The 24,450-nt window shown below is 38.6% G+C and overlaps 1 protein-coding gene across 1 annotated transcript in view; it reads left to right on the top strand.

Moving 5' to 3' along the window:
- LOC132399121 (NEDD4-like E3 ubiquitin-protein ligase WWP1) overlaps window positions 1-24,450 on the top strand; it is a 152,128-nt gene that overhangs the window by 25,519 nt on the left and 102,159 nt on the right. Inside the window, exon 2 of the mRNA XM_059979121.1 lies at window positions 19,354-19,429. Within this exon, the coding sequence (XP_059835104.1) occupies window positions 19,372-19,429 (58 nt within the window). The 5' untranslated portion in view covers window positions 19,354-19,371. The remainder of the gene's footprint in view (window positions 1-19,353; window positions 19,430-24,450) is intronic.

Raw genomic sequence — 24,450 nt, 5'->3', positions numbered from 1 at the left:
GAATAAAGCCCTAACCTATTCAAGTTTTCCCTATAACTCAGGTCCTTTAAGTCCTGGCAACATTCTTGTAAATTTTCTCTGCACTCTTTCAACATTATTGACAACGTCTTTCTTGTTGGTAGGCAACCAAAACGGTACATAATACTCCAAATTAGGCCTCAGTAACATCTTATAAAACATCAATATTACATTCTAACTCCTGCACTCATTATTTTGATTTATAAAGGCCATTATGCCATAAGCTTTCTTTACAACCCTGTTTACCTGTGACGCCACTTTCAAGGAATTATCAAACTGTATTCCCAGATCCCTTTATTCTTCAGCAGTCCTCGGTGCCCTACCATTTACTATGTAACACCTACCCTGGTTGGTCCTTGCCGAAGTGCAACACCTGATACTTGTCTGCATTCAATTTCATCTGCCATCTTTCAGCCCATATTTCCAGCTGGTCCAGATCTCACTGCAAGCTTTGATAGTCTTCCTCGCTTCCTCACCCAAATTTGGTGTTAACTGCAAATTTGCTGATCTAGTTTACCACATTGTCATCTAGATCGTTGATATAGATGACAAACAACAACAGACCCCGCAGTACTCCACTAGTCACAGGCCTCCAGTCGGAGTGGCAAACATCTTTAACCATTCCCTGGCTTCTTCTACATAGCCCATATTTATTACCTCAACATAAATGCCAAGCAATTGAACCTTTTTGCCCAACCTCCCATGCAGGACTTCGTCAAAGGACTTGTTAAAGTCTTTGTAGGCAACAGCCACTGCCTTGCCTTCATCGATCTTCCTGGCAAATACCTTGAAAAACACTGTAAGATTAGTTGGACTCAACCTACTACGCACAAAGCCATATTGATTATCCCTAATCAATCCCCGTCTATTCTAAATGATTGTATATGCAATCCATTAGATTTCTGATAGAATATCACATTGTTAGTAGTGTTCTGAATTGTCTGGCTATATCTATGTGGTCAAATCTCAAGAATAATATTTAATAGAACCTTATCTTCCAGAAATGTTTGTGTAATTTCTCTTTTTTTTTAAACTAGTACTTCTGCTTAAAATACAGTGAGAGAAGCCATAAGTACTAATATTAGCCCTAGTGTTAATATCTGATTCAGTTATTACAGTACTGCTCTGAAAAAAAATCACACCATCTTAAAATAATTTTTAGCGTTTAGAGTCTCAACACTCAGCTGTATAATGTCTACTTGCTTGATGCTTATGGCTTTGAGTTCTTTTCAGTTTGGTGACCAATGCATGTTTAACTTGTAGATTGCGTTTATGCTAGGAAGATGTTAGGAAGATGGTTACTATGTGTTGTTAACTGTGAGTATGGAGAATAGCATGGTGTTGAAAATTGATTTGTGATGAGCCTTGCTAAATTGGAGCTTAATGCTCCACCTAATTCCATGTATTGATTGAGCATACTAGTTTTCACCAGCTGTAAGAAACTCCCCCTACTTGCTGTTGCATTGATTGAATAATGGTTTAGTTCTTTCCAGATCCTTAAACTTACCAAAGTCTATAGGGAGTTGTATGCCAGGTGCTTAAGAAATTTAAGTCTTCAGTAGTAATTAATTGCTCCCAGATATGAGTATTAGTGGGCATTCCTCAAAAAAAAAATGAGCAGAGGCACACAGAGCAGTAGAAATTGCTAGAAAAGTGAGGAGTAGGGGAAGGACACTCCAGAGGAGCACATAGACACCTGGATCAACAGGAAATAGTTTAATTAGCCTCAGCAAGGAATAATGTTTGAGATCAGTCAATTACTTCACAATGCTTGGCAAAGTTAGTCACCATTTGTAAATCAAAATAATAAGCATCATCTAATCATTCTTGAATATTCCCTTGGTGACTGCCTGGTGCTTACCTTTGTTCCAATGAAGTTCTGACCCAGAGACTGCAGCACAGTTGGTAGGAAAACTACGGACTTTCAATGGAGTGGAGTGCTGGAGACCTTATTAAAATAACCACAATCAGCTCTTGGTTTAGAATGGCTGTTTTGGTCTGCAAGTTCATTATGTGTGGTAAGTTACATGCACACTACGTGTACAATGTCCTGTGTATGTTACTCAGAATGGCCTCTTTGGTTTGTTACAAGTAGGAATGCTTCTTTGTCGGATAAGTGTTTCTCTCACCATTGTTTCACTTTAGAATGGCTGATATGGTAATTGTATTCATTTGTTAATCAATGGGGAATGTTATTGTGTCTTGTGATGCTGGGAATTTGGGGGAGGGGTTTTTCTCGCGTTTTTTTGGTGGAAGGGAGAGGCCGAGGAAGACGCTGAGGAAGGTGGACATGTGCTGGACTGCTCGTAAGACCACCGGGGTGGTCCCAGGTGCGACGGCCGGATGGGTCGATTGGTTCGTTGATTGAGCTCCAACGAGTGCACTAAACAGACTGAACTTTGATAAGTTGGCGCCTTTTGTTTTTTTCCTTGTGTGTGTATATATATATATAGCCTACTACTTTTTTTAATTTTAGTAAACTCTTTAAAGTGTATTTCATAACGGTATTTGTTGTGGGTTTGATACTGTTGGCGGGCGCGAGGCATTAACTCGATTCTCACAGCACCTGCATGTACGGGAGGTGGGTTGGAGAGTGGCTGGATCTCCTTTTTCCCCTAGACATATATCAGCCTGTTGGGTAAGGGTTACATACGTAATCCCATCAATAACATCACATTTCAGAACAGAGAGACAGAAAGTTATCTCCAGCAGTTTTTTTTGTTTCAAATTGCAGATTTTTTGTTCTTTCCTTTCAATTGTTTTTCTTAATTGCGTATGTTTCTGAGATATTGTACAATATTTGTTGATTGCAGTTTTCTTTTACAAGTAAGAAATGCAAGTATATCATCATTTCAGTTGCACTTTATGATTTGTTTGTATTGGTTGCATCATGAATATTGTATCTTGACTGAGGGCAATGAAGTGGTGCCTCAGTAATTTTGGAAATATGCTGGAAGATGATTGCTAGACTGCTATGACACCCTGTGAGCCTTATTGATCACTAATATCCTCACTCCTATGTTGATGGAAAGCTTAACTGGCTCAGAAACAAAATAATATTCCATTCTTTTGTGTTCAACTTGTGCTAAAATTGAACATAAGATACCTGCCATCAAATGCAACTTTGTAGGTGTGCTATTAATTTGCCAGTCACTTTCATTTTGACGTCCAGTTTCCAGACTCGGGTTAGTTATGCTGTGCATACCCATCAACTTCTGTGTTTTCATTAGTAGCATCATCCAGGGCAGAACCTAGACTCCAGGTGTCAGGTTTGGGATGCAAATTTAATCACCGGAAACATGTAGTGAACAGATATTGTGAGTAGATTAATGAGTTAGGATGTCACTACGCAAATTAGATAGGAGGTTAACTATTTTTTGCTTTCCTTGCCACTAACTATGGCATCCAGTAACTAATCTTGTCTTCTGTGGGGTAAGATGATGCCATCATGTTGTCTCTCCACAAAGATATCATCTGCTGATTGTTACGGTGCCATCATACAGACAGTACCTAATTGCTTTGTTCATTGGTATATCACCTCAACAGGGATAAAATTTACTGAGATCTAGCACCAACTAAAGCTGGCCTGTACTGTGTAAAAATTATTCCTCACCTTTTAACACAGAAGTAAAAGGTACTATAGCAACTATGTGACTGGCCTAGGTAGGTAGGGGACTAGAACTATGCACAATACTCCAGATTAGGCTTCAGTATCATCTTATACAACTTCAAAATGACATTCCAACTTCTGTACTCGATACTTTGATTTACAGTCAATGTACTAAAAGCACTCTTTACTACACTATCTACCTGTGACACCACTTTCAAGGAATTAAGGATCTGTATTCTCAGTTTCCCCTGTTCTACCATACTCCTCAGTGTGTAAGAGCTACTCTGGTTTGCCCTTCCAAACTGCAACACCTCAGAATTGTCTGTAATAATTCACACATGCTTTTTTTTTATGGCCCAGTTTCCCAGCTGCTCCAGATCCCGCTACAAGTTTTGATAATCTTCCTCGCTGTCCACAACACCCCCAGTCTTGGTGTCATTCACAAATTTGTTGATCCAGTTTAGTACATTATTATCCAGATCGGTGTTATGGACAATGGACAACAATTGGTCCAACAATAATCCCTGCAGCACAATGCTAGTTACAGGTTCCAGTCAGAGAGGCATCTATCTACAATTGCTGTCTGGCTTTCCCTGTGAAGCAAATGTCTAATCCAGTTTACTACCTCATCCTGAATACCAAGTGTCTGAACTCTTTGATCAATCTCCCATGTAGGACTTTCTCAAAGGCCTTGCTAAAATCCAACTTCCACGGTCTTCTTGCCTTTATCAATGTTCCTGGTCACTTCCTCAAAAAATTCCAACATTGATTGGACATGACCTACCATGCACAAAACCATGTTGATTATTGCTAAATCAGTCCATATCTAGTCAAATACTTAAATCCAGTGGTCCCTGAGAATACCTTCCAATAATTAACCCCTACAGATGTCAAGTTCACCAGCCTATAATTTGCTGGCTTATTCTTAGAGCCTCTCTTAAACAACAACAACATTAGCTATCTTCCAATCTTCCAGCACATCACCAGTTGCTATGTATGTTTTAAATATCTCTGCTAAGGCCCTGCAGTTTCTAAACTAGCCTTCCACAAGGTCTAATGTAACACTTGTCTCTGAATTTTCCATGACTTGCATGACAAAACCTGCAAGTGAAAAATGGTAGAATAATTTTATATGAAGGAAAACCAATCAAGAATGCATTCTGGTGCTAGTCTTGAAGCAACAGAGAAATAAATTGTGCTTTATAAATTTTCGTTGCTTGAGCTTCATGAACTCAGGCATCATATATTGGTTTTAGTATAGAACTATTGTGTGGGGTTTAAAATTTGTCATTTGACATCTTTGTATCAAACAAGGATTTTAATTGATTGCTTTAACTTGTGGGGTTATATAATGGGAGGGAATTGCCTTTGCTGCACCTCACAGTTGGCTTTTACTGCAATTGTGGCTCCATGTGCAAGAGTGGAACTTTGGATGCAGCCCATAAATGACTGTATTTATTGATGCACATAGCTTATGCTTTGGAATACATTAGGCAAATGAATTTTCACTGCATTGCTGTTTTATGAACGATGGTGTAATATTTCCTATCTGGACCACCTCCCTGAAGCTTTAAAGTATGCTGTGCATAGCAATCAGCATATCTGGTATCTAAATATTGACAAGTTAAGTGAGGCTTAAATGACCTCCACATTCTGTTAATTTCTTATACTAGCTGACACTTCCTTGTATTCTGTTTGACGACATACAGTAGAGGTTCAGGAATATCTCCCAAAATCTCCAGAAGAAAGGAGATGTTGGGAATTAGGCTTGCTGAATGGATCACAGATCAGTCACTGCATACTGTGTGATCACCCTTGATTGACCTGAGCTATGTTGCACTGTGTTATGCCAGGTGAAACCAGTGAAATGAAAGACATGGGATGAGATTGCAGGGCGAGCAGCAATCCATACTCATTATGTGCTTAAGCTTTGGCCTCGGAGAACAGAAGTGTCCTGTGAAGCTATCCATTGTAAGCAGGGAGCTAGAATGGTTTGGTAATGGGCTACAGATGACAGTTTAACATTTCCCTGTTTACCAAGGAGGAAATTTCATTGAGAACTGCATCCTGTCCCCATTTTTCCAGGACTGAAAGTGACCTAGCTTGAACAAAACCAGACAGAGATCATCCCCAGAAACATAGACGGGTTGGGACAGGAACAAGGAGGCCAGAAATTGCCATGTGGAACTGCCTTGGGCTTTCATGATCAGTCTTCAAAATGGCTATGAGTCTCCGTTATGTTCAAGCTACAGCTTATGCTGAAGGAGCGATTGCAAAGCCATTTTGAAACCTCTGTGCTTTTTATGTAAGAGCAGAATGGCTCATGGGATTGGGGAGTGCCAAGTTAGAATATCAGGCCTATTTAAGTAGATCTTTATTTCTAACAGTATGCATCAAGTATAATATTTGTCACTATAATGAGATTTTCTTTATTATAGATTACTATGGCATGATAATTATCATATCTTTCTTGTAATATTTGATATATTTTATTCATCCTGTTGTTAAAAGGGGTTCATTTTCCAGTTTTGTCTACTCATAGAATTGTATTAAATTTACAGCACAGAAGTAAGTCATTCATATAGCCAACTTGACTGATAATTATATGTCAATTATGTAAAATGTAGACAGATTTTGCATTTCCTTAGTTTGGTCCTAATTAATGTAGTTTTGTTTGGTTTCTGTTTTTGTCTAAGTAGATCTGGCAAGTTGATTACCGTATCGAATCTTTTGGGTAACACAATAATGCCAATTAGAATATAAACACGTCTATAACTGAAAATGCCTGAACTACAGGTCAAGTTTACAAAATATGAAGTTGTGAGTGTAGAATTTTGGTTTAACTTCAGAAATTCATTAATTGAGTATATAAGGTTATCATTGGAATATGATTGTAATAATTCAGTATTGTTCTCAAATAATAGAGCACAATAAAATAGAATTGGACCTACTTGGTCCACGTTATCCACACTGACCATGACGCTAATCTACACTAATCCTATTTGTAATTCTCTACTATATCTTTCCTTTTAACCGTTGGAATTGAATGTGCCTCCGCTATCTTCTCAGACAGCTAGTTCCGGATATTCACCACTTTCTGTGTGAGTATCTCACAGGTTCCCTTTATATTTCTCTCCTCTCACTTTAAATCTATGCCCTTTAGTTCAAGACTCCCCTGTTCTGGAGGAAGAAAAGATAACTATCCATCCTTTTCGTGTCTGTCATTATTTTAAAAATTTCTCTAAGGTCACCCATCAGCTTTCTACTTTCCAGTGAGAACAAACCCAGCCTGTAACTAAAGCTCAGCATTCCAGGGAAATAGTGTGGTGAATATCTTCTGCTCTCTCTGTTCCTTACGTATTCTTCCTGTGGTGTGGCAACTAGATCTATTAAGTGTTATCTGATAAATTTTCCCAGGGCTGAAATGGTTGCCACAAGAGGACACAGGTTTGAGGTGCTGGGGAGTAGATACAGAGGAGATGTCAGCGGTAAGTTTTTCACTCAGAGTGGTGAGTGCGTGGAATGGGTTGCTGGCAACGGTGGTGGAGGCGGATACAATAGGGTCTTTTAAGAGACTTTTAGATAGGTACGTGGAGCTTAGTTAAATAGAAATTACTAGGCTTACCTATAGCTCTCTAAGGTAGGGACATGTTCGACACAACTTTGTGGACCGAAGGGCCTGTCTTGTGCTGTAGGTTTTCTATACTTCTAAGTATTTTGTACAAATCTAATGTAGCTAATTACATGCCAATGATACTTTTTTTCCCTTTTGTACAAATACTAATTGTAATTGATTAGGAGACACAAGTGACTGCAGTTGCAAGCACTTAGAGCAACGTGCAAAGTATTGTAGGAACTGGTTGGGTTAAGTGTCATCTGTGGAGGGAGATGAATGTTTGGGTCCTCAGGTTAACACCCGTCATTTGGACTAGGAAGGCAGAAGGTCTATAGCTAGTATAAAAAGGTGGAAGGAAGGAGTGGAGCAAGAGCTGGCAGATGGATCCTGGTGGGGAGAGGGAGAGTGGGAATGAAGCGAGAAGCTGAAAAGAGTGGAATCTGATAGGAGAGGAAGATGGAGCATGGAAGTGAGGGAGGTGCAGAAGGGAACTGATGGAAAGAGTATATGGCAGGTAGGGAGATGAGGAGGGAGGAAGAACACAGGTTGATGGAGGATCTGGAGTAGGCAAATAGACAGAGAGGAGTGGTTACAGGAAGAATGAGAATTTGATGTTCATGCCAGCAGGTTGGAGACATCAGAATATGAAGTGCTGTTCCTTTAGTTTTTGTGTGAACATGGATGATAGTGGAGGAGGCCATAGACAGACATGTCAGTGTGAAAATGGGAAGTGGGATTGAAGTAGCTGGCCAGTGGAGAACCCATTTGGCATGGTGGACACAAATATAATTGTGGAAGTTGTTCAGTGGTTACGACTCTGTATTATTCTGTATTAGTGGACCAAAATTTATGCAAGTGGTTCTGCCTAACACTGATACTGGGGCACCATCAAATCAATTCCACGCCAAGCAGATCATCAAAGAAATTGGCCAGTTCAGGTCTTACATTTGAATGACTTTACACTTTTTTTTCTCTTTTTCCACTCTCTGATCTTGATATGTTGAACTAAGTTTTATTTAATTGTTATTACCATAACTACAATTGCAGCTGAGCTTCAGGGCGAAGACATTTTTCCAAATATTTCTGGTCTGATTTTGGAAGATGACATTTTAAGATGGTAGGATTATTGAGTATTCCCTGTTTTAAAAATCTAATATTTCTTTTTAGTATTGAACTGTTTATTCCCCCCCCCCACCCCAGCCTAAAAACAAACAAGGTAATTTTCACCATCACTTTCATTTCTCTGACCATGCACACATTCTTTTCAAACGGGCTCCCTCTGAGATTATTTTGTTTTCACTTTCCCATTACAAAACATTAGCATTTCCACTTTCAAAGTAAGGTTCAGTTTTTGCTGCCTGACTTCCTGCCATCCTCTCTCTGCCTTTGTTATGCTCATTTATCCTCCCACCCCTTCACCCCCTCTCTCCACCCCTCCCTCTCCCCCCATCTCTCTATCTTTACAGCTGTGATGAGCCTCCATTTCACTTTCTCCAGTATCAATTCTGAACTATTATGAGAAACATAGAGTTATCACATGCAACAATTAGTTAGGGAGGTCACTAGAGTGTTTGCTTTATGCAAAGGACATGGAACACATAAACATGTAAGTGAATAATGCATGCATTTATGGTTTGAATATTTAATGAAAGGCTTATTGGACATATAGTAGGTTCACTAAATTCATTCTGAAAATGAAGAGATTGACTGTAGAGAAAGTTTGAGTGGATTGAGAGGTGATCTAATATACTGCCATACATAAATAGTTAATCTTATCTCACTCATTGACAGTGGCATATCGATTGCTGTCTCTTAGAATCTGAAAAAGGTACACAAAAAAATAGGTCCTTTAGCTCAGAGTCTGCACCAACCATCAATGACCTACTTGCACTTCTCTAACCTAAATCCTACATCTTTTATTCTTGCTACATTCTCGTTGACTTCACCCATATTCTGTCACTCACCTATACACTAGTGGCAATTTACAGTGGCCAGTTAACCTACCACTGAACATGTTTTTGTGATATAGGAGGAAACTCGAGCACCTAGAGGAAGCCACCTGGTCATGGAATAAACTCCACACAGATAACAAGCAACTCAGGTCAGGATTGAACTCTGGTCACTAACACTGTGGGCAGCGACTCTTTTAGTTGTACCACTGTGCCCTTGCAGAGTGGATGCACAAAGCTATGCAGTGAGTTAAACAGAAGCTTCCTTCAGGGTTTTTAGTGAGTTTTTACTTTTGAAAATGTATTACTGTTTCAAAGGCAGTTAATGAGAGGATGGAGATAGATGCCTTTCCACTGTGTGCTTCAAAACAAAATCAAAATTAACCCTGCGCAGGAAATGATATATTTTTTAAAAACCAACATACGTAGAGGAAGTAATGTTCATATAAAACAAGCTTCATATTAAATGAACTGCACCTCCAAAGGCCCCACCTGGCATTTATAGGATGTCAAACTTAACTGCTGAAACTGAAAGTCAAATGATAATTTCATTAAATCTTTGGTAAAGGAAGGATAGACTCAGAGACTGGTGTTAAAACCATCTTACTGCACAGACTTCAACCATTCTCACACTGAAAATACCAGCCTTGATGATGTTCCTGAGGGGGCATCAGTAAGAGATGCTATTCCAGTTAACCATAAGGAGTGGAAAAGCTGATTAGCTTGGAGCCTTCTTGTGGCTTAATCAGCCGGGTTGAGATTAGTAGGTGTATTGTTCCATTGGCTCTTCTGAGTTGATTGCCTGATATGTTGGATCATATTATGTACTTAAACATGGAATCTCCTTGTTTCATTAAATATTTAACAGAGTACAACATTGTTGTCAGTAGAGAATTTGATATCTTCTGGTTCTGTGTCCAGCTCTTCAGTTACCTTCTCTGCTATCCCAACTGCTAGAACAGCAGCACCAAGTTCAAATCTTGGTGAGATATGGTTTTGGAGCAAGCTTTGCCTTGTCCAGGATTGCCCACTGCTTCACAATACCCAGCAGCATCTGTAACCTTTAGGTATGCAACAGCAACAATAGCTTTAGTTGACACCTTACAGAAGGTGCAGACCTCTTTCTTTTGAGCTGTAGACAGTGAAATGATTATGTAGGTGTTTGGAATTTTCAAGCTTATAAGATCCTGAAGGAAAGAACATCACTGTTGCCACTGCTGTCATTTCTCTTTAGGGAGTGGGACATCCCATCTACAAGTGTCCAAGGTCAATCCTCTTGACATAAAGCACCCCTGGATACTGACTGGAGCAACAAATCCAAGTGGGTCAAATAGGCAGTTGACAGTAATCTGGAAAGTAAGGGTGTTGGTAACGAGGTCCTATCCAAGGCCCAGACTATGCTGCATAGGAAGGAGGTCTGTCCAAGATCAACGTTCTGTAGACCTTTGGCCAGATCTTCAGATGGGAAGCATTACATGACCTCAGCACTATTGGATGCAATCTTATGCAGTCTGAGATTAGGCTACACCTTCATGTCTTGAGCTACTTTAAGTACTCTCTGACTGTTCTTTCTGCACTAGAAAATGATTTAAGTCCATCATCAACATAGAAATGCCTTTCTACATATTTCTATGCTTCAGTCTTGAAATCCTTCTCACCCTTGATACTGTTCCCTTAAGCTTTGAGATTGCCACAGATGGTGAGGGACAGTTACCAAGTACATGAACTCTTGGGTGGTACTCCGGAATCTCATTCAGAAAGTAGCCACATCTTATGGATGCTCAGCTGTCTCCCTGTCCTGCTGTGGGTGTGCTGGAACCAATATTCTGCATCTTTTATTAACAGCTTTCTAAATATCCATCTCCTTATAACTCCAGCAGTATATGCCACCTTCTATTCAGGATGATGCTGCCAATCTTTCTAAGCTCTCACAGCTCGTATTAATGTTAATATTTGCATCGTGTGCTCAGAAGCTCATTCCTAGTCAGTATTGTGAAGCACATTTAAGCAATATATTCTGCTTTGAAATTCTTTTCACCAACTTCACTATTTGCTAGCACAAATATTATTACTGTCCATTATGCCATTGACGTTTAGTGTAGCAGTGAAGGTCTTCCATCTCTGTCTGTTCTTAGCCACTCAGATGTAGAATGATTCTTTATTGCTGTTTCCTTAACAGGTTTGTTTGACCGGTCAGGGTTGTTAGCCCTGAGCTGAAACCCTGAACCTGGAGGACTGGTTGACAGCTCTTAGGCTGGCCTCTATCCTGACCTGTTTGACATGGGTGACCCTTCCAAGAGTCAAAGCTTGAAGCCTTAATTCCAGCCAGCATAGCTCTCTGGGTCATTGATGCACGCAAGCTTCCAAACCATGACAAGGTTCTTAGAAAAACACAAATATACTGTATTAAAATTACAACTCATGTACAGTCTTATTCAATGTTGCATCTTCCAAAAGTCTATCTCATAGGCCATGATACTCCATGATATCCTCAATGTAGATTCTTGTACTTGCTCCCTTTTCTTATTCTGAGCCAAATTGATTGCTTCCTTCTGAATGCTGATAGTTTTTTGTCCATCCAATTTGAGGGACTCTTAAGTCTAATTTAATTACTAAACTTCCACATTGTGACTCTTCCTTAAAATGCTTATATCCTCATTTTCAAAATAATATATGCTATGAAGATCAGGATAGATAAGTAATACAGTAATACTGCACTGCATACTTTGACAAAAGGGAGGAATAAGACCATAAGACAAGAGCAGAATTAGACAGTTCAGCCTATTGAGACTGCTATGGGTTTTTTGTTAAACTAGGTGAGGTTAAAATGGAGAAAGTCATAATAAGAATGTTGGCTCATAATTAAAAGAAAGTTTTCATGCAAAAATGACAATAACAATATATATTTTAAGAATTATTACAAAAAAGGGGTGAATGGTGAGGTGTTACAACTACATATTAAAAATTGTGCACTGTTACAAAGTAACTTGCCTTAGATTTGCTTGACTGGAGGAATGTAATTGCAACTCATGAAGTTTAATACTTTCTGGTTAGAAAAGTTTATTGTCATTCATTCCAAAGCATTTGAAATCCAGCTTCAGTGGTGCCTTTGGATGTAATACATAGCGGTGGTTGTCCATTGTGACCGGTGATGATTTGTGCGGGAGAGTTTTTATAGTGGAAGAACTGTTGCACTGGGGCACTTACACTCTCTTGACCTCAGAGGTCCAGGTCCAGTGGCAGGAACAAACATCACAAACTGGGGTTTTCCTTGGTTGCAGTGGATGACCGTGTCTTTTATGACTTGTCATGCCCTTCACTCTCTACGGAGCATTGCAGCTCCGGCTTCCTTGTCGTTTGATCTCACGGCAGATCTCAGCCACCCAGTCTGCTGCAGCTGACTTCACATGCTAGGACTGACATGTTCTTATCTCACTGGGGTATGTGACCACCAGCTGTCCTCACCTGGTTTAGCCTGCCTGTCAAAGTGGTGTATTGGTGTGTGGCTGCTGCTTCTTGTAAATGGCTACTTAGAGAGAGCTGAGTGTCTGGTAGGGACCAAAGGTGAATGAGCTGCCCCAGAATGGACATGACAATCACCTTCACCAGAGGTGATGCCCCTCTCTAGACACCCCATACTCTCATTGTAATGTACTATTCAATGAATTAACATTACATTGACAGTATTTTTCTCTCTTATTTTATCTGCAGTCACATGAGAATTGTTGCAATAGGGACTGCTCTAATTTGAGCTGTCCTTATGGTAATTGGGCTCAACAATAACCTCACAACACACACAAATGCTGGAGGAACTCAGCAAGCCAGGCAGCATCAATAGAAAAGAGTAAACAGTCGATGTTTCAGGCTGAGACCCTTCATCATTCATAAGTCTTTAATTCTGTAGATGCTGCCTGGCCTGCTAAGTTCCACCAACATTTTGTGTGTGTTGCTTGGATTTCCAGCATCTGCAGATTTTCTGATCTTTCAACAATAACCTCACGAGTTTTTCCAATTTTTATTTCATAAACTGGCCACCAGCATCTTTAAACTGTAACACTGAATAGAGCAAATTCTATATGCAGTAAGTCTTACGGGCACCTTAAGTGAAACACTATCTGTTGTAAGTGCACAGTCAGTAATTCATTGTTGTGTCTTTTTGTTTTTGACATTCTTTTTAACAGCTGTTATGTGAATTCCTTTGGGACAATGACTGTCAATTTCCACAAGAGCCATGGAAAATCTCTGCCCATGTTTTCTGTGAATTTTTTTAGGACTAAAGATTGAAACAAACATTTTTTTTCTCTATGTATGGGTTGATCACCAATTTTCTGGCACCCTCAGTTCCTGAGTCTTTCCAGATTAACATTTTTGCTGGATTATAAGAGGTCACACAATAATAATGGCAAAAATTGACTGTAGAAGCTTAAAAAGAATTCTAAATTAAACAAAAATTAAATGTATATTTAATTATTACTGTGCATACAAAGAATGTTGCTTCTTGGTTATTTTTTTAAAGATTTCATCCAGGCAAGTTGTTTCAAGTGTTTTTATCTTGCATCAAATAAATATACATTAACTCTTGTTACATCAGGAAGGTATGTTTCTCTAACCCTTTGATTAAATCACCCAACAACTCAACTAACTTGTCAATAGTAAATCTTTCAGTTTCATTCATCTTATCATCATCAGTACCATCTTCATCACTTGTAGTGTTTTTATCAGCATTCAGAGAACACTGTCTATAATTTTCAAGTCCGTAAGGTGATACACAGCAGGTGCTTTGTTGTTAACAATCATCCGTTCACATAGATTTTCTGCATTAAGACTGCTTGCTATATTTTTGATAGCAGGTCCTGTAACAGTTTTTGCACATGCAAACAAATAATGAAAAACTACTTTTTCCTTTGGCACACAAAATCCTATAAAATCATTGTCCAGGTTTTCTTCAGGTACATTATCAAACATTAAGGCAGGCCACAACTTATGCAAGCCATTCTTTAGTGCTGAAGGCTCTAGTTTCTCCCACTCTCGAGCAATGAACCAAAGAATGTCCTTTGTTAAATTCTTCCATAAATGTTTGTACAGAATTGCCAGCATTCACCTCATCCAACAGACATTTCATGAAAGGTGAGTGATACTTGGCTATTAGAGAGCACAGTATTCCGTGGTCTTGGGATTGGATAAACAACATACAGCTTGGTGGTAAATACATTGTAAAAATATTCTTACACAGGAACTCAGCTTTGGGGTGAGCTGAAACAGTTATTCAAAATAAGAAGAATTTTGCAATCTTAGGGTAGCCTTACGGACGTGTAATGTGCTCTGGCTTCTGGTACAAAATACCTTTCAGACTACTCTAAGATAATACCATGGCTGGTAATTCAGCCATTTTTATTTCTTCAATAGGTTACTAGGTATATTTTAACACCTTAAAGGCCCTTGGGCATTTACTTCTTATGATCACTAGTGGTTTACATCTGTGAATATCTGTTGCATTGGAGCACTTAGATTGTTTGAATTCTGTGCAATCATCTTCATCTTCTGTTGCTAATATATTCCTAGGTGTGCATCGCCAGTATAATGCAGTTTCAACTGCATTACACACCCACTCGGGACTGAGATTTTTGTCAGCTATGAGCTTTGCAAATGCATCCGTATACTCGGTAGCTCTTTCATGGTTTGCAGACTGTTTTTTTCCACATGCTTTATGCATGGAAATTCCACTATGCTTCTTAAACCTTTGAAGCTATGTTTCACTATAGTCCCACGCACATTCTAATTTAAGTTCTTTTTGGACAACTTAGCTTGGTTCATTATTATACTGCCCGACAAGTTGTCTTCATCACACCGATGCTGGCAGAGGTATTCATTCATCACTTGATCATGCTCTGTGCTCTTACCTACTACTGTAGTTTTTCTAATGCTCATTTGCTTTAGCGAATCAATGTTTATGTAGAATTACCACTTTTTCTTTTTGCTGCTTCATATCATACACAATTCCATATAAGTTACACAGAAAACACTTCGGTCAAGTTTTTTTTAACATTTTCAGCTTCCTCTTGGATTGATACGGACTGATGTTTGCATTTGACACCGCCATTGGTACTTGCATTTAACCATAACTATGGCTTCTGAGATAAATATACATAAAAATATGCAAAAATATTGGGACTACCATCAATAAGTAATAAAGTTAGTGTGCTTTTGTCAAAATGAGACTGGCCACAGATGGCGGAGCGTGCGCTACACACAGTGCCATGCGGTGCCGCTCAGTAAACTGTCTCGTAATTTCATTGGAATTAAAAGAGGTACCGGACTATCAGTTTTCAGAAAATTGGTAGTCAACCTGTAACTAATGTAGCAATGTTGGTAGAACACAGCAGGCTAGGCAGCATCTATAGGGAGAAGTGATGTCGACGTTTCGGGCGGAGAAGGGTCTCGGCCCGAAACGTCGACATCACTTCTCCCTATAGATGCTGTCTAGCCTGCTGTGTTCTATCAGCATTTTGTGTGTGTCGTTGTTTGAATTTCCAGCATCTGCAGATTTCCTCGTGTTTGCACTAATGTAGCAATGTTTCTTCTTGAATATAATGTTAATGCCTTCATGATTTGAAGTATGCACAGGCGCTGTCAAATAATGTCTTAAATGGTAGAATGATCTTTAGGGACTTCAGAGTGGATTGGGATAGATATGGATCAATAAAGGTAAATTTGACTATCATACCCTGACTGCTTATACAGATGTTGTATTCTTACAGAAATGTGCAAAATAAAATTATTAATGTAATTTCTGTGTTTATAGGTATTTATGTGTCTAATTGTACACATTTCTGGCAGCTTCAGTTATGATTTTTGTTTTAACATGTGGAAAAGAATCCTTTTTCACAATCTGCATTCAGTTATAAAACTCACAGCTTTATAAATTGTGGGCTTTATAATTGTTAAAATCAATATGCTGCTTTGTTCTACAACCATAAGTACATTAGAAATGGAAGTAGCATTAAGCCATTTTAGCTTTCTCTGCACATAGTAACATCATAATTAATCCTTTATTGCAGTATAGCTCTCCTATAATTTCAGTGTGGTTTGGCCAAAAATGTATCAGTCTCTGCATTAAATAGATTCAGCAACTGAACTTGCACAAACCACTTGACTACAGAATTCAGTGATTTTGTTTCTTCTAGAAGAAATTTCTTCTCAACACACTCCTGAATGGCAACTCCTTGTTTTGAAAAATATGCAAGTTCATTAGTACCCAGCCAGTAGAAGCAATATTCCTGCATCCAGACTACAAGGTCAAGTAAGAATTTCAATGAGATCATCTCTTATTCTTTTACACAGAGTACAGGCAGATACAATCTGTTTAATACCTAAGCACTGGACAAATCTCCCCATTTCAGTAATCAATATGTTAAAACTTTGTTACACTTCGGAGAATATGCTATCAGTCCCTGGCTAGAGAAGCAGGAATGGTGCATAATATTTCAGATGTAATCTCACCAGGACCCTTTAATTTCATAGTATGTCTATTCTATGCTCAAATCCTCTTACAGTAAATGACAATATACCATTTGTCTTTGTAATTTTCTGTATCTGCATGTTAACTTTTAGTGATTTGTCTTCAAGGTTTACTCAGGTCTCTCTCAGTACAAATATTTTTCAACTTCCCTCCATTTCAAAAAGTACTTTCATATATTTGATTGACAACTTCATGTAATATTCCATCAGCCATTTCCTGCCCAGTTCATAAACTAAATTCAGTGTAGCAATAGAATATGCTAGGATGTTTGAATGTTTTCAGTGATTTTTAGCTTATGCAGATGATTTTGGCTAGCAGCTCACAATCTTTCACCTAAATACTGCATAACACAAGAAGGATTTAATTTGAAGGCAGTGTAGAGGAATATATTGGCCAGCAATATTCTTGTTAAGAAATTACCCACTTGAACAATTAACTACCAATATCCAATATAAAAACCTGTCAAAAATCATTCTAAATTGGTAACTATAGTGCAAATAAACTCTAGAGGTGAAATATTGGAGAGTCATCTTCAGAACAATTCTATTACTGCTTTTAAGTCTGAGCATTCAGCCTTTATTTTTATGTTATACAGTCAGCCCTCCTTATCCATGGGGGATTGGTCCCGGGACCAATCCCCCGCGGATACCAAAAAAACACGGATACTCAAGTCCCTTATTTAACATGTCTCAGTGTGGTCGACTTTAGCACTCAGCGGAGCGCTGGACTTTATTTAACCCTTCTCAGTCCGATGGACTTTAGGTCCCGCTGCCTGCGGCTGCTGCCGAATCTGCAGTGTTTCTGTTCTGTTGATGGAAAATGATCGCAATTAAAAATAAAGTGGAAAAAATAAAGCGATCGGAAAGAGGTGAAATGCTATCAGTCATTGGAAAAGCGTTAGGCTACAGTCGGTCAATGATCAGAACAATTTTAAAGGATAAAGTGAGAATAATGGAGCATGCTAAAGGTCCTGCCCTGATGAAAGCTACAATTATTACTAAGCAATGCAGTGGTTTAATTATTGAAATGCATACGTTTCTTAAGTGTTTTATATGCATAGAAAGGTAAAATATATACTAAGACAAACGTTTGACTAACTGACACTAAATAATACCGGGTGTATCTGTTCCAACTTGCGTACAAATCTGACTTAAAGACTGCCTGTACTTTGAGTCATCTCCAGATTACTTATAATACCTAATACAATGTAAATGCTATGTAAATAGTTATACTTATTGTTTAGGAAATAATGATAAGAAAAAATAGTCTGTGCATGCTCAAACAACGAGTACTGGAGAGAGAACTTCCAGGTTTTCTTGATCCGCGGTTGGTTGAATCTGCACATGCGGAACCTGCGGATGAGGAGGGCTGACTAATTTAAAATCTGACTATTGGCAGTATGCAGAACTGCTTTAGCATTGGAATTTCAATATGAATTTCTTCCTCAAATGTCTGGAAAGGGAATTAAACCATAATATTTTGGTAAATATTGTGGGAATGTTTCTTCGAAACAAAATAACTGCAGCCTAGGAAAATTACATCCTGCTTGAATGACCTGCCCTTCCCACTCCTCCCCAACCCACTTCCTAGCTCACAGGCACATTCTCACTCTGTACTGGTCTCTTTTCATCTTTTATTGTTGCTTTGTTCATAGTTCTATACTACAGTGTGTTCTATTATAATAATGCCAGTAATATAATACTGTTTTACTTAAACATGCACCTTGAACTTGATGTCAACGTGTCAATCTTCAGCTCATGTCACTCAGAGACTTGTGCTAATATTATTTTGTGACTGTATTTGCTGGGTCATAACTATGTGCTGTGTGTTACTTTGTACATTGCACCTTGGCCCCAGAAGAATGATATTTTGTGTGTGTAACTTGTGTCCCAGCAGCACTGGTCCACGGGTCACACCTCTTGATCCATAGCCATCTGAAGGCTCACTCAGCAGCCTCAGTGACAGTCCTGATAGCTCTTTCCTTTGCAACACCCTAAATGTCAAGAGGGGAAGTTGTGCATAGCAAGCTACCAGCAAAATATCTGTACACCACCTCTATAGGCTTGCAATCGTTCCCCCACCCCTGTCTCTGGCACTGCTGCACCAGCTCCTGGTATTTGATTTTATTATATTCAAATGCCTCCTCGATTCTGTTTTCCTAAGGCACTGTCAGTTCTACTGTGGCCACGTGCCTCAAGGTTTCTGACAATGAACTTGAGTTATTTCCACAACTGCATAAAGAAACTGGGATGGAAACACTATTTTTTAAAATGTACATTGTATAAATAGTCTAAGTTTAGAGTTGCTTTACTAAAACAAATTAACTAGTTTATTACAGTGCCCTAGCTGATATTTAAAATCTCAGTACTGTACTGTAATTTTTTTTAGTCATGGCTATTTATAGGAGTATATATTTGCCACAGTCTTTACATTATTGTTTAGAAGTACTGACATTGGTTGCAAATTGACTGATAATACCAAATTTGTGATGAATACTGCACAATGCCAAGAAGATGTTATTTATAACTTATTTTTAATGGGCAGGATATTGGAATGTTTTATGACGATTGACAGTTAACTCCATGGATATGATAATTGAAATAAATATGCACTTGTAATGCTTAATTTTCCTCCTTTGTAGGCTAACGTTGCATGTGACATGGCAACAACTTGTTCAAGTAGCAATCAAAATGGAAGATCACAGTTGCACGTAACTGGTATGGTGTTTTCCTTCCAAGATATTTTATTTGAAGCTACATAAGAATTTTTGTGGACAAACTTGTCATGGGTATTGTTGAATGAAGGCTTTGTTCAGGAAATAAGATTTGTAATAGTATTTGATGGTTTAGATTCTCCTATTGCACTGGTTAAATATTGAATTGAATCATGGGAACACTTACAGTATTAGTAAGATGTTGTGTTGTTTAAATGATAGCATTCATAGTACTTCCTGTGAAATTTCATGTAACTAGGCTAATAAGGTAGTAATGCGTTGCTACAATTTGTTGGTGATTTCATTAAAGACAAATGTAACTGCTTCTAAATATCTGGACCCATATCAATTGTATAAATAAGATCTATACAAGAGAGCAGATATGTTTACAGTAAACCATTTATGAAATGTTAAACATTTGTTAATCAATCAGTGACACTTTAGCAAAAAGCTTTTTGGAAATTGTCTTTTTATCTGCAATGAAATGTGCAAATATCTACTAAATAGAAGTTTTTTGACTGTCCTTTAAAATGTGGCTACGTGGCTTGAGAATGAGTGTTCTCTTAGAGACTTTACTCATTTTATATTCTCAATGTTATGAAATGGGTTTTCTTTTACATTTGCTTATATAATGAGATACTTCTACTGAGCTTTTAACTTTTAGCTCAAAATCAACATGAAGGATTACAAAGTTTGATGAGCAAAGTCACTGTTCAGAAAACTATAGTGTGTTTATTTTAATTATGTCCCATAATTCTAGTGTACCTGTATCATTATAAATTCCCAAGTTCTTATACAAATAGCAGCTCACTTGGTAGTCACCCTAATCCACAACCATTTTCTTAACTTCAGCACAGGTGAAGAATAGCAGCAGTGTGTACCATCTACGGGGATCACTGCAACAACTCACTAACACTCCTTAGACTAAATTGACAAGGGTCACTAAGCATGAGAGCATCACCACCTGAAAGTGGACTCCCAAGCCACACAGCATCCTGTCTAGAAATATGTTGCTGTTCCTTCACAGTGATTTGGTCAGAATTCTGTAATTCCAGCTTTAACTTCAAGAACGACAGCAGAACTCAAGTAGACTGCTCACTAGCTTCTTCCCAAGGCATGGACCTTTAAATGCTGACCAGGCTGCAAAGTCTGCATCACTTCTACGAATAAAAAAAAATAGCACAAATCTCTGAGCTTATGAGAAAGCATGCATTTATGATTGGGAATTAGTTTAAAGCTGGCCATTCTCATATTTGACATTCACACTGCGATTAATTTCGTTCCATCATATGCCAGGAATAAGTTTGATCCAGCTTTCAGAGACGATAGTTGCTAACCAAATGTGCTATTCGTTCTCCTTAATTAATCTAATAGTTAAGTAAGCAAGTAAATAATGCAGTGTAGATTACGTTTTTTTAAAACTCACTTTGCGTAAAGTTAGTTAAAGCACTTCTGAATATTTTTTAGCTATCTACCAACTGAAAAGCTAGAAGCAACTAACAACTTTTGTTTGTGAACATGTAAAGGATATCTCATCAACTTTTTTGTCTTTAAAAGGACTTGTTAACAATACAATTGCAAGTTTGAACAAAACTAATATTTTTAATAGAAAATAGTGCTTTTCTTTGCTGGGTGCCTTTGATAACTATTCTTTTATGAATGATATTGCCAGTCAATAAAGGTCTATTGTCTTGTCAGAATTTACTGAGAAAAGAGACTACAGTTGGGGTGGGTCCTACTTTCTTCAGTAAGAACATAGAACTTTACAGCACTGTACAGACCCTTTGACTGACATTGTTGTGCTGACCTTTTAACCTACTCTTAAGATCAATCTAACCCTTCCTACATAATCCTCCATTTTACTTTCATCTGCATACCAATCTAAGATTTTCTTCAATGTCCCTAATGTATCTGCATTTACCACCAGCCTGGGCATAGCATTTCATCTGTCTACCACTCTATGTATGAAGAACATACCTCTGACATCCCCACTCTATACTTCCACCAATCTTCTTACAGTTATGTCCCTTTGTATTATCCATTTCAACCCTGGGAAATAGACTCTCTATCCACTCCATCCATGCCTGTTATCTTCTTGCTCACGTCTATCAAGTAACCTCTCATTCTCCTTCACACCAAAGAGAAAAGCCCTAGCTAACTCAACCTATCTTCATAAAACATGCCCTCTAGTCCAGGTAGCATCCTGGTAAATCTATTTTGTACTCTCTAAAGCTTCCACATCCTTCCTATAATGAGACAACCAGAATTGAACACAGTATTTCAAGTATGATCTAACTAGGCTTTTGTAGAACTGCAATGATATTTTGCTGCTCTTGAACTCAATCCCCCAACTAATGAAAGTTGACGCACTATATGCCTTCTTTACATCCTGTCAATTTTGAAGCTTCTATGGATGTGAACCACAGATCCTTTCTCCACACTGCTAAGAATTTTGCCTTAAGCCCTGTATTTTGCCTTCAAATTTAACCTTTCAAGATGAATCAATTCACACTTTTCTGTGTTGAACTTTAAAATAAAAACTGTTGCCTCATTGAAAGTTTTGCAATGAGTGGATCAGATTTTGAACATTCAGTGCCTTAGGTGGGAATCTTGTTGCAGTATGCAGTGGTCACAGTAACTTCTGCCAGGTGTGACACAAAGAGTGAGAAAATCGAGCAAATGTGTGGCAAGGGAGGGGAAGCAAGAGGTAGGAAAACGAATGGTAGCTTATATAAAAAAAAGTTGGCAGTGAATTGGGAGAGATAGATGGAAAAGGAGCAAAATAAAAATGGAAAACCTAATAGAATCATAGAATGCTACAGCACAGAAACAAGTGCTTGAACTCATCTAGTTTGTGCCAAGTTGTTATTCTGCCTAATCCCATCAGTCCGCACCTGGATCATACTCCTCCCATCCATGTGCTTATCCAAACTTGTCTTTAAGTATTGCAATTGAGCACTCATCCATCACTTCTGCTGGCAGCTCCTTCCACACTAGTGCAAAAGTTCCCCTTCAGGTTCCTCTTAATGGATGAAGAACTCTGGTTTGAACTGTGGAAGAAACAGGGAACACTTTGGAAGAGTTTGACTTGGCTATGAACATATTGGGTTAGGTGTGGATCAGTTATTTTCCTTAGATTTTTATGGAAGATGTACAGCATTATAGGTGTACTGGGACGCTTTATTTCTGAATGGATGCACTGCTAGCCCCATTGAGAGTTCAATGTACATTTATTATCAAAATACATATACAACCCTGAGATTCATTTTCTTGCAGGTAATTACAGTAAATACAAGAAACACAACAGAATCAATGAAAGACTGTACCCAGCAGGATGGACAACAACCAATGTGCAAAAAAAAAACCCAACAAACTGCAAATGCAAAAAGAGGAAAAAAGAAATAATAATAATAATAAATAAACAAATATTGAGAACATGAGATGAAGAGTCCTGGAAAGTGAGTTCATAGATTGTGGGAACAGTTCATGATGGGGCAAATGAAGCTATCCCCTCTGGTTCAAGAGCTGTCACTGAACTGTTTCCACGGTTACCCAATTAAGAGCTTGATGGTTGAGAGGTTATAACTCTTTCCTGAAACTGGTGGTGTGGGTCCTGAGGCTCCTGTATCACCTTCCTGGTGGCAGCAGCAAGAAGAGGGCACAGTCTAGATGTTGGGGGTCCCTGATGATTGAAACTACTTTCCTGTGACAGTGCTCCATGTAGGGAAAGGTTTTTTTTACCCATGATAGACTAGGCCATAACCATTACTTTTTGTAGGCTTTTCTGTACAAGGGCATTGGTGTTTCCGTACCAGGCCATAATGCAATCAGTCAATATACTCTCCATCACACATCTATAGAAGTTTGTCAGAGTTTTAGATAACTTGCCAAATCTTTGCAAACTTTGAAGAAAGTTGAGGTATTGCTGTGCTTTCTTCGTAATGGCACTTATGTTCTGGACCAAGTATATTTCCTCTGAAATGATAACTGAGGAATTGAAAGTTGCTGACCCTCTCCACCTCTGACCCCCCCCCCCCCCCCATAAGGATCGATTTTTCTTCTCCTGAAGTCAATAACCATTTCCTTGCTCTTGCTGACATTGAGTGAGAAGTTGTTATGACACCACTTAGCCAGGTTTTCAGTCTCCCTTCTATATGCTGATTTGTCACCACCTTTGGTTCAGCCAATGACAGTGGTGTCTTCAAACTTAGATATGGCTTTGGAGCTGTGCTTAGCCTCACAGTCATAATTATAAACGGAGTAGACCAGGTAGCTAAGCACATGACATTGTGGTGCACCTGTGTTGAGGGAAATTATGGAGGAGCTGTTTTTGCTAGTCTGAACTGACTGGGTTCTCCAAGTGAGGAAATCAAGGATCCAGTTGCACAAGGAGGTATTGTGGACTAGGAATTGAAGCTTATCGATTTGTTTTGAGGGGATGATAGTATTGAGTGCCAAGCTGTAGACAATAACGAGCATCTGATGTATGCAGGGATAATAGTCCAAAAGAGGTATGGTTTAAAATAAAGACAAGAATATGGTCAGAACTTCCCTAAAAGCTGTAGGATTAATAATAAAATACAAGGAGTGGTGACAAAGGATTTGCATTTTATGATTGTGAGCTTCACTAAATGGACGTTCCTGAAGGAAAGAGCACATGAGCCTTTACTCAACATGCAACTGCACTAGTAGTGGTCATGTGCAGTCAAACTTGCAGAAACCATTTCAGCCTTACAAAAAAGCTGGGTGAACTCAGCAGGTCGGGCAGCATCCGTTGAAAGAAGCTGCCCGACCTGCTGAGTTCATCCAGCTTTTTTGTACATCTTGATTTGACCACAGTATCTTCAGTGTACTTTGTGTTTACCATTTCAGCCTTGAGTATTCAAGAGGATTCACAGATGATTATGCTCTGTCATGTCAATGGTTCATCAAATTCTGATAATTTTTTATTTGTGATATAAAACCATTGTCCATCCAAATTTTGTGTTATGTACTATCTCCATTTTCCTCTGTCCTTTATGGAAA

This window comes from Hypanus sabinus, chromosome 1 (genome assembly GCF_030144855.1).
Source record: "Hypanus sabinus isolate sHypSab1 chromosome 1, sHypSab1.hap1, whole genome shotgun sequence".
In the NCBI taxonomy this organism is placed as follows: Eukaryota; Metazoa; Chordata; class Chondrichthyes; order Myliobatiformes; family Dasyatidae; genus Hypanus; species Hypanus sabinus.
This window is presented reverse-complemented; position numbering and strand designations above follow the sequence as displayed.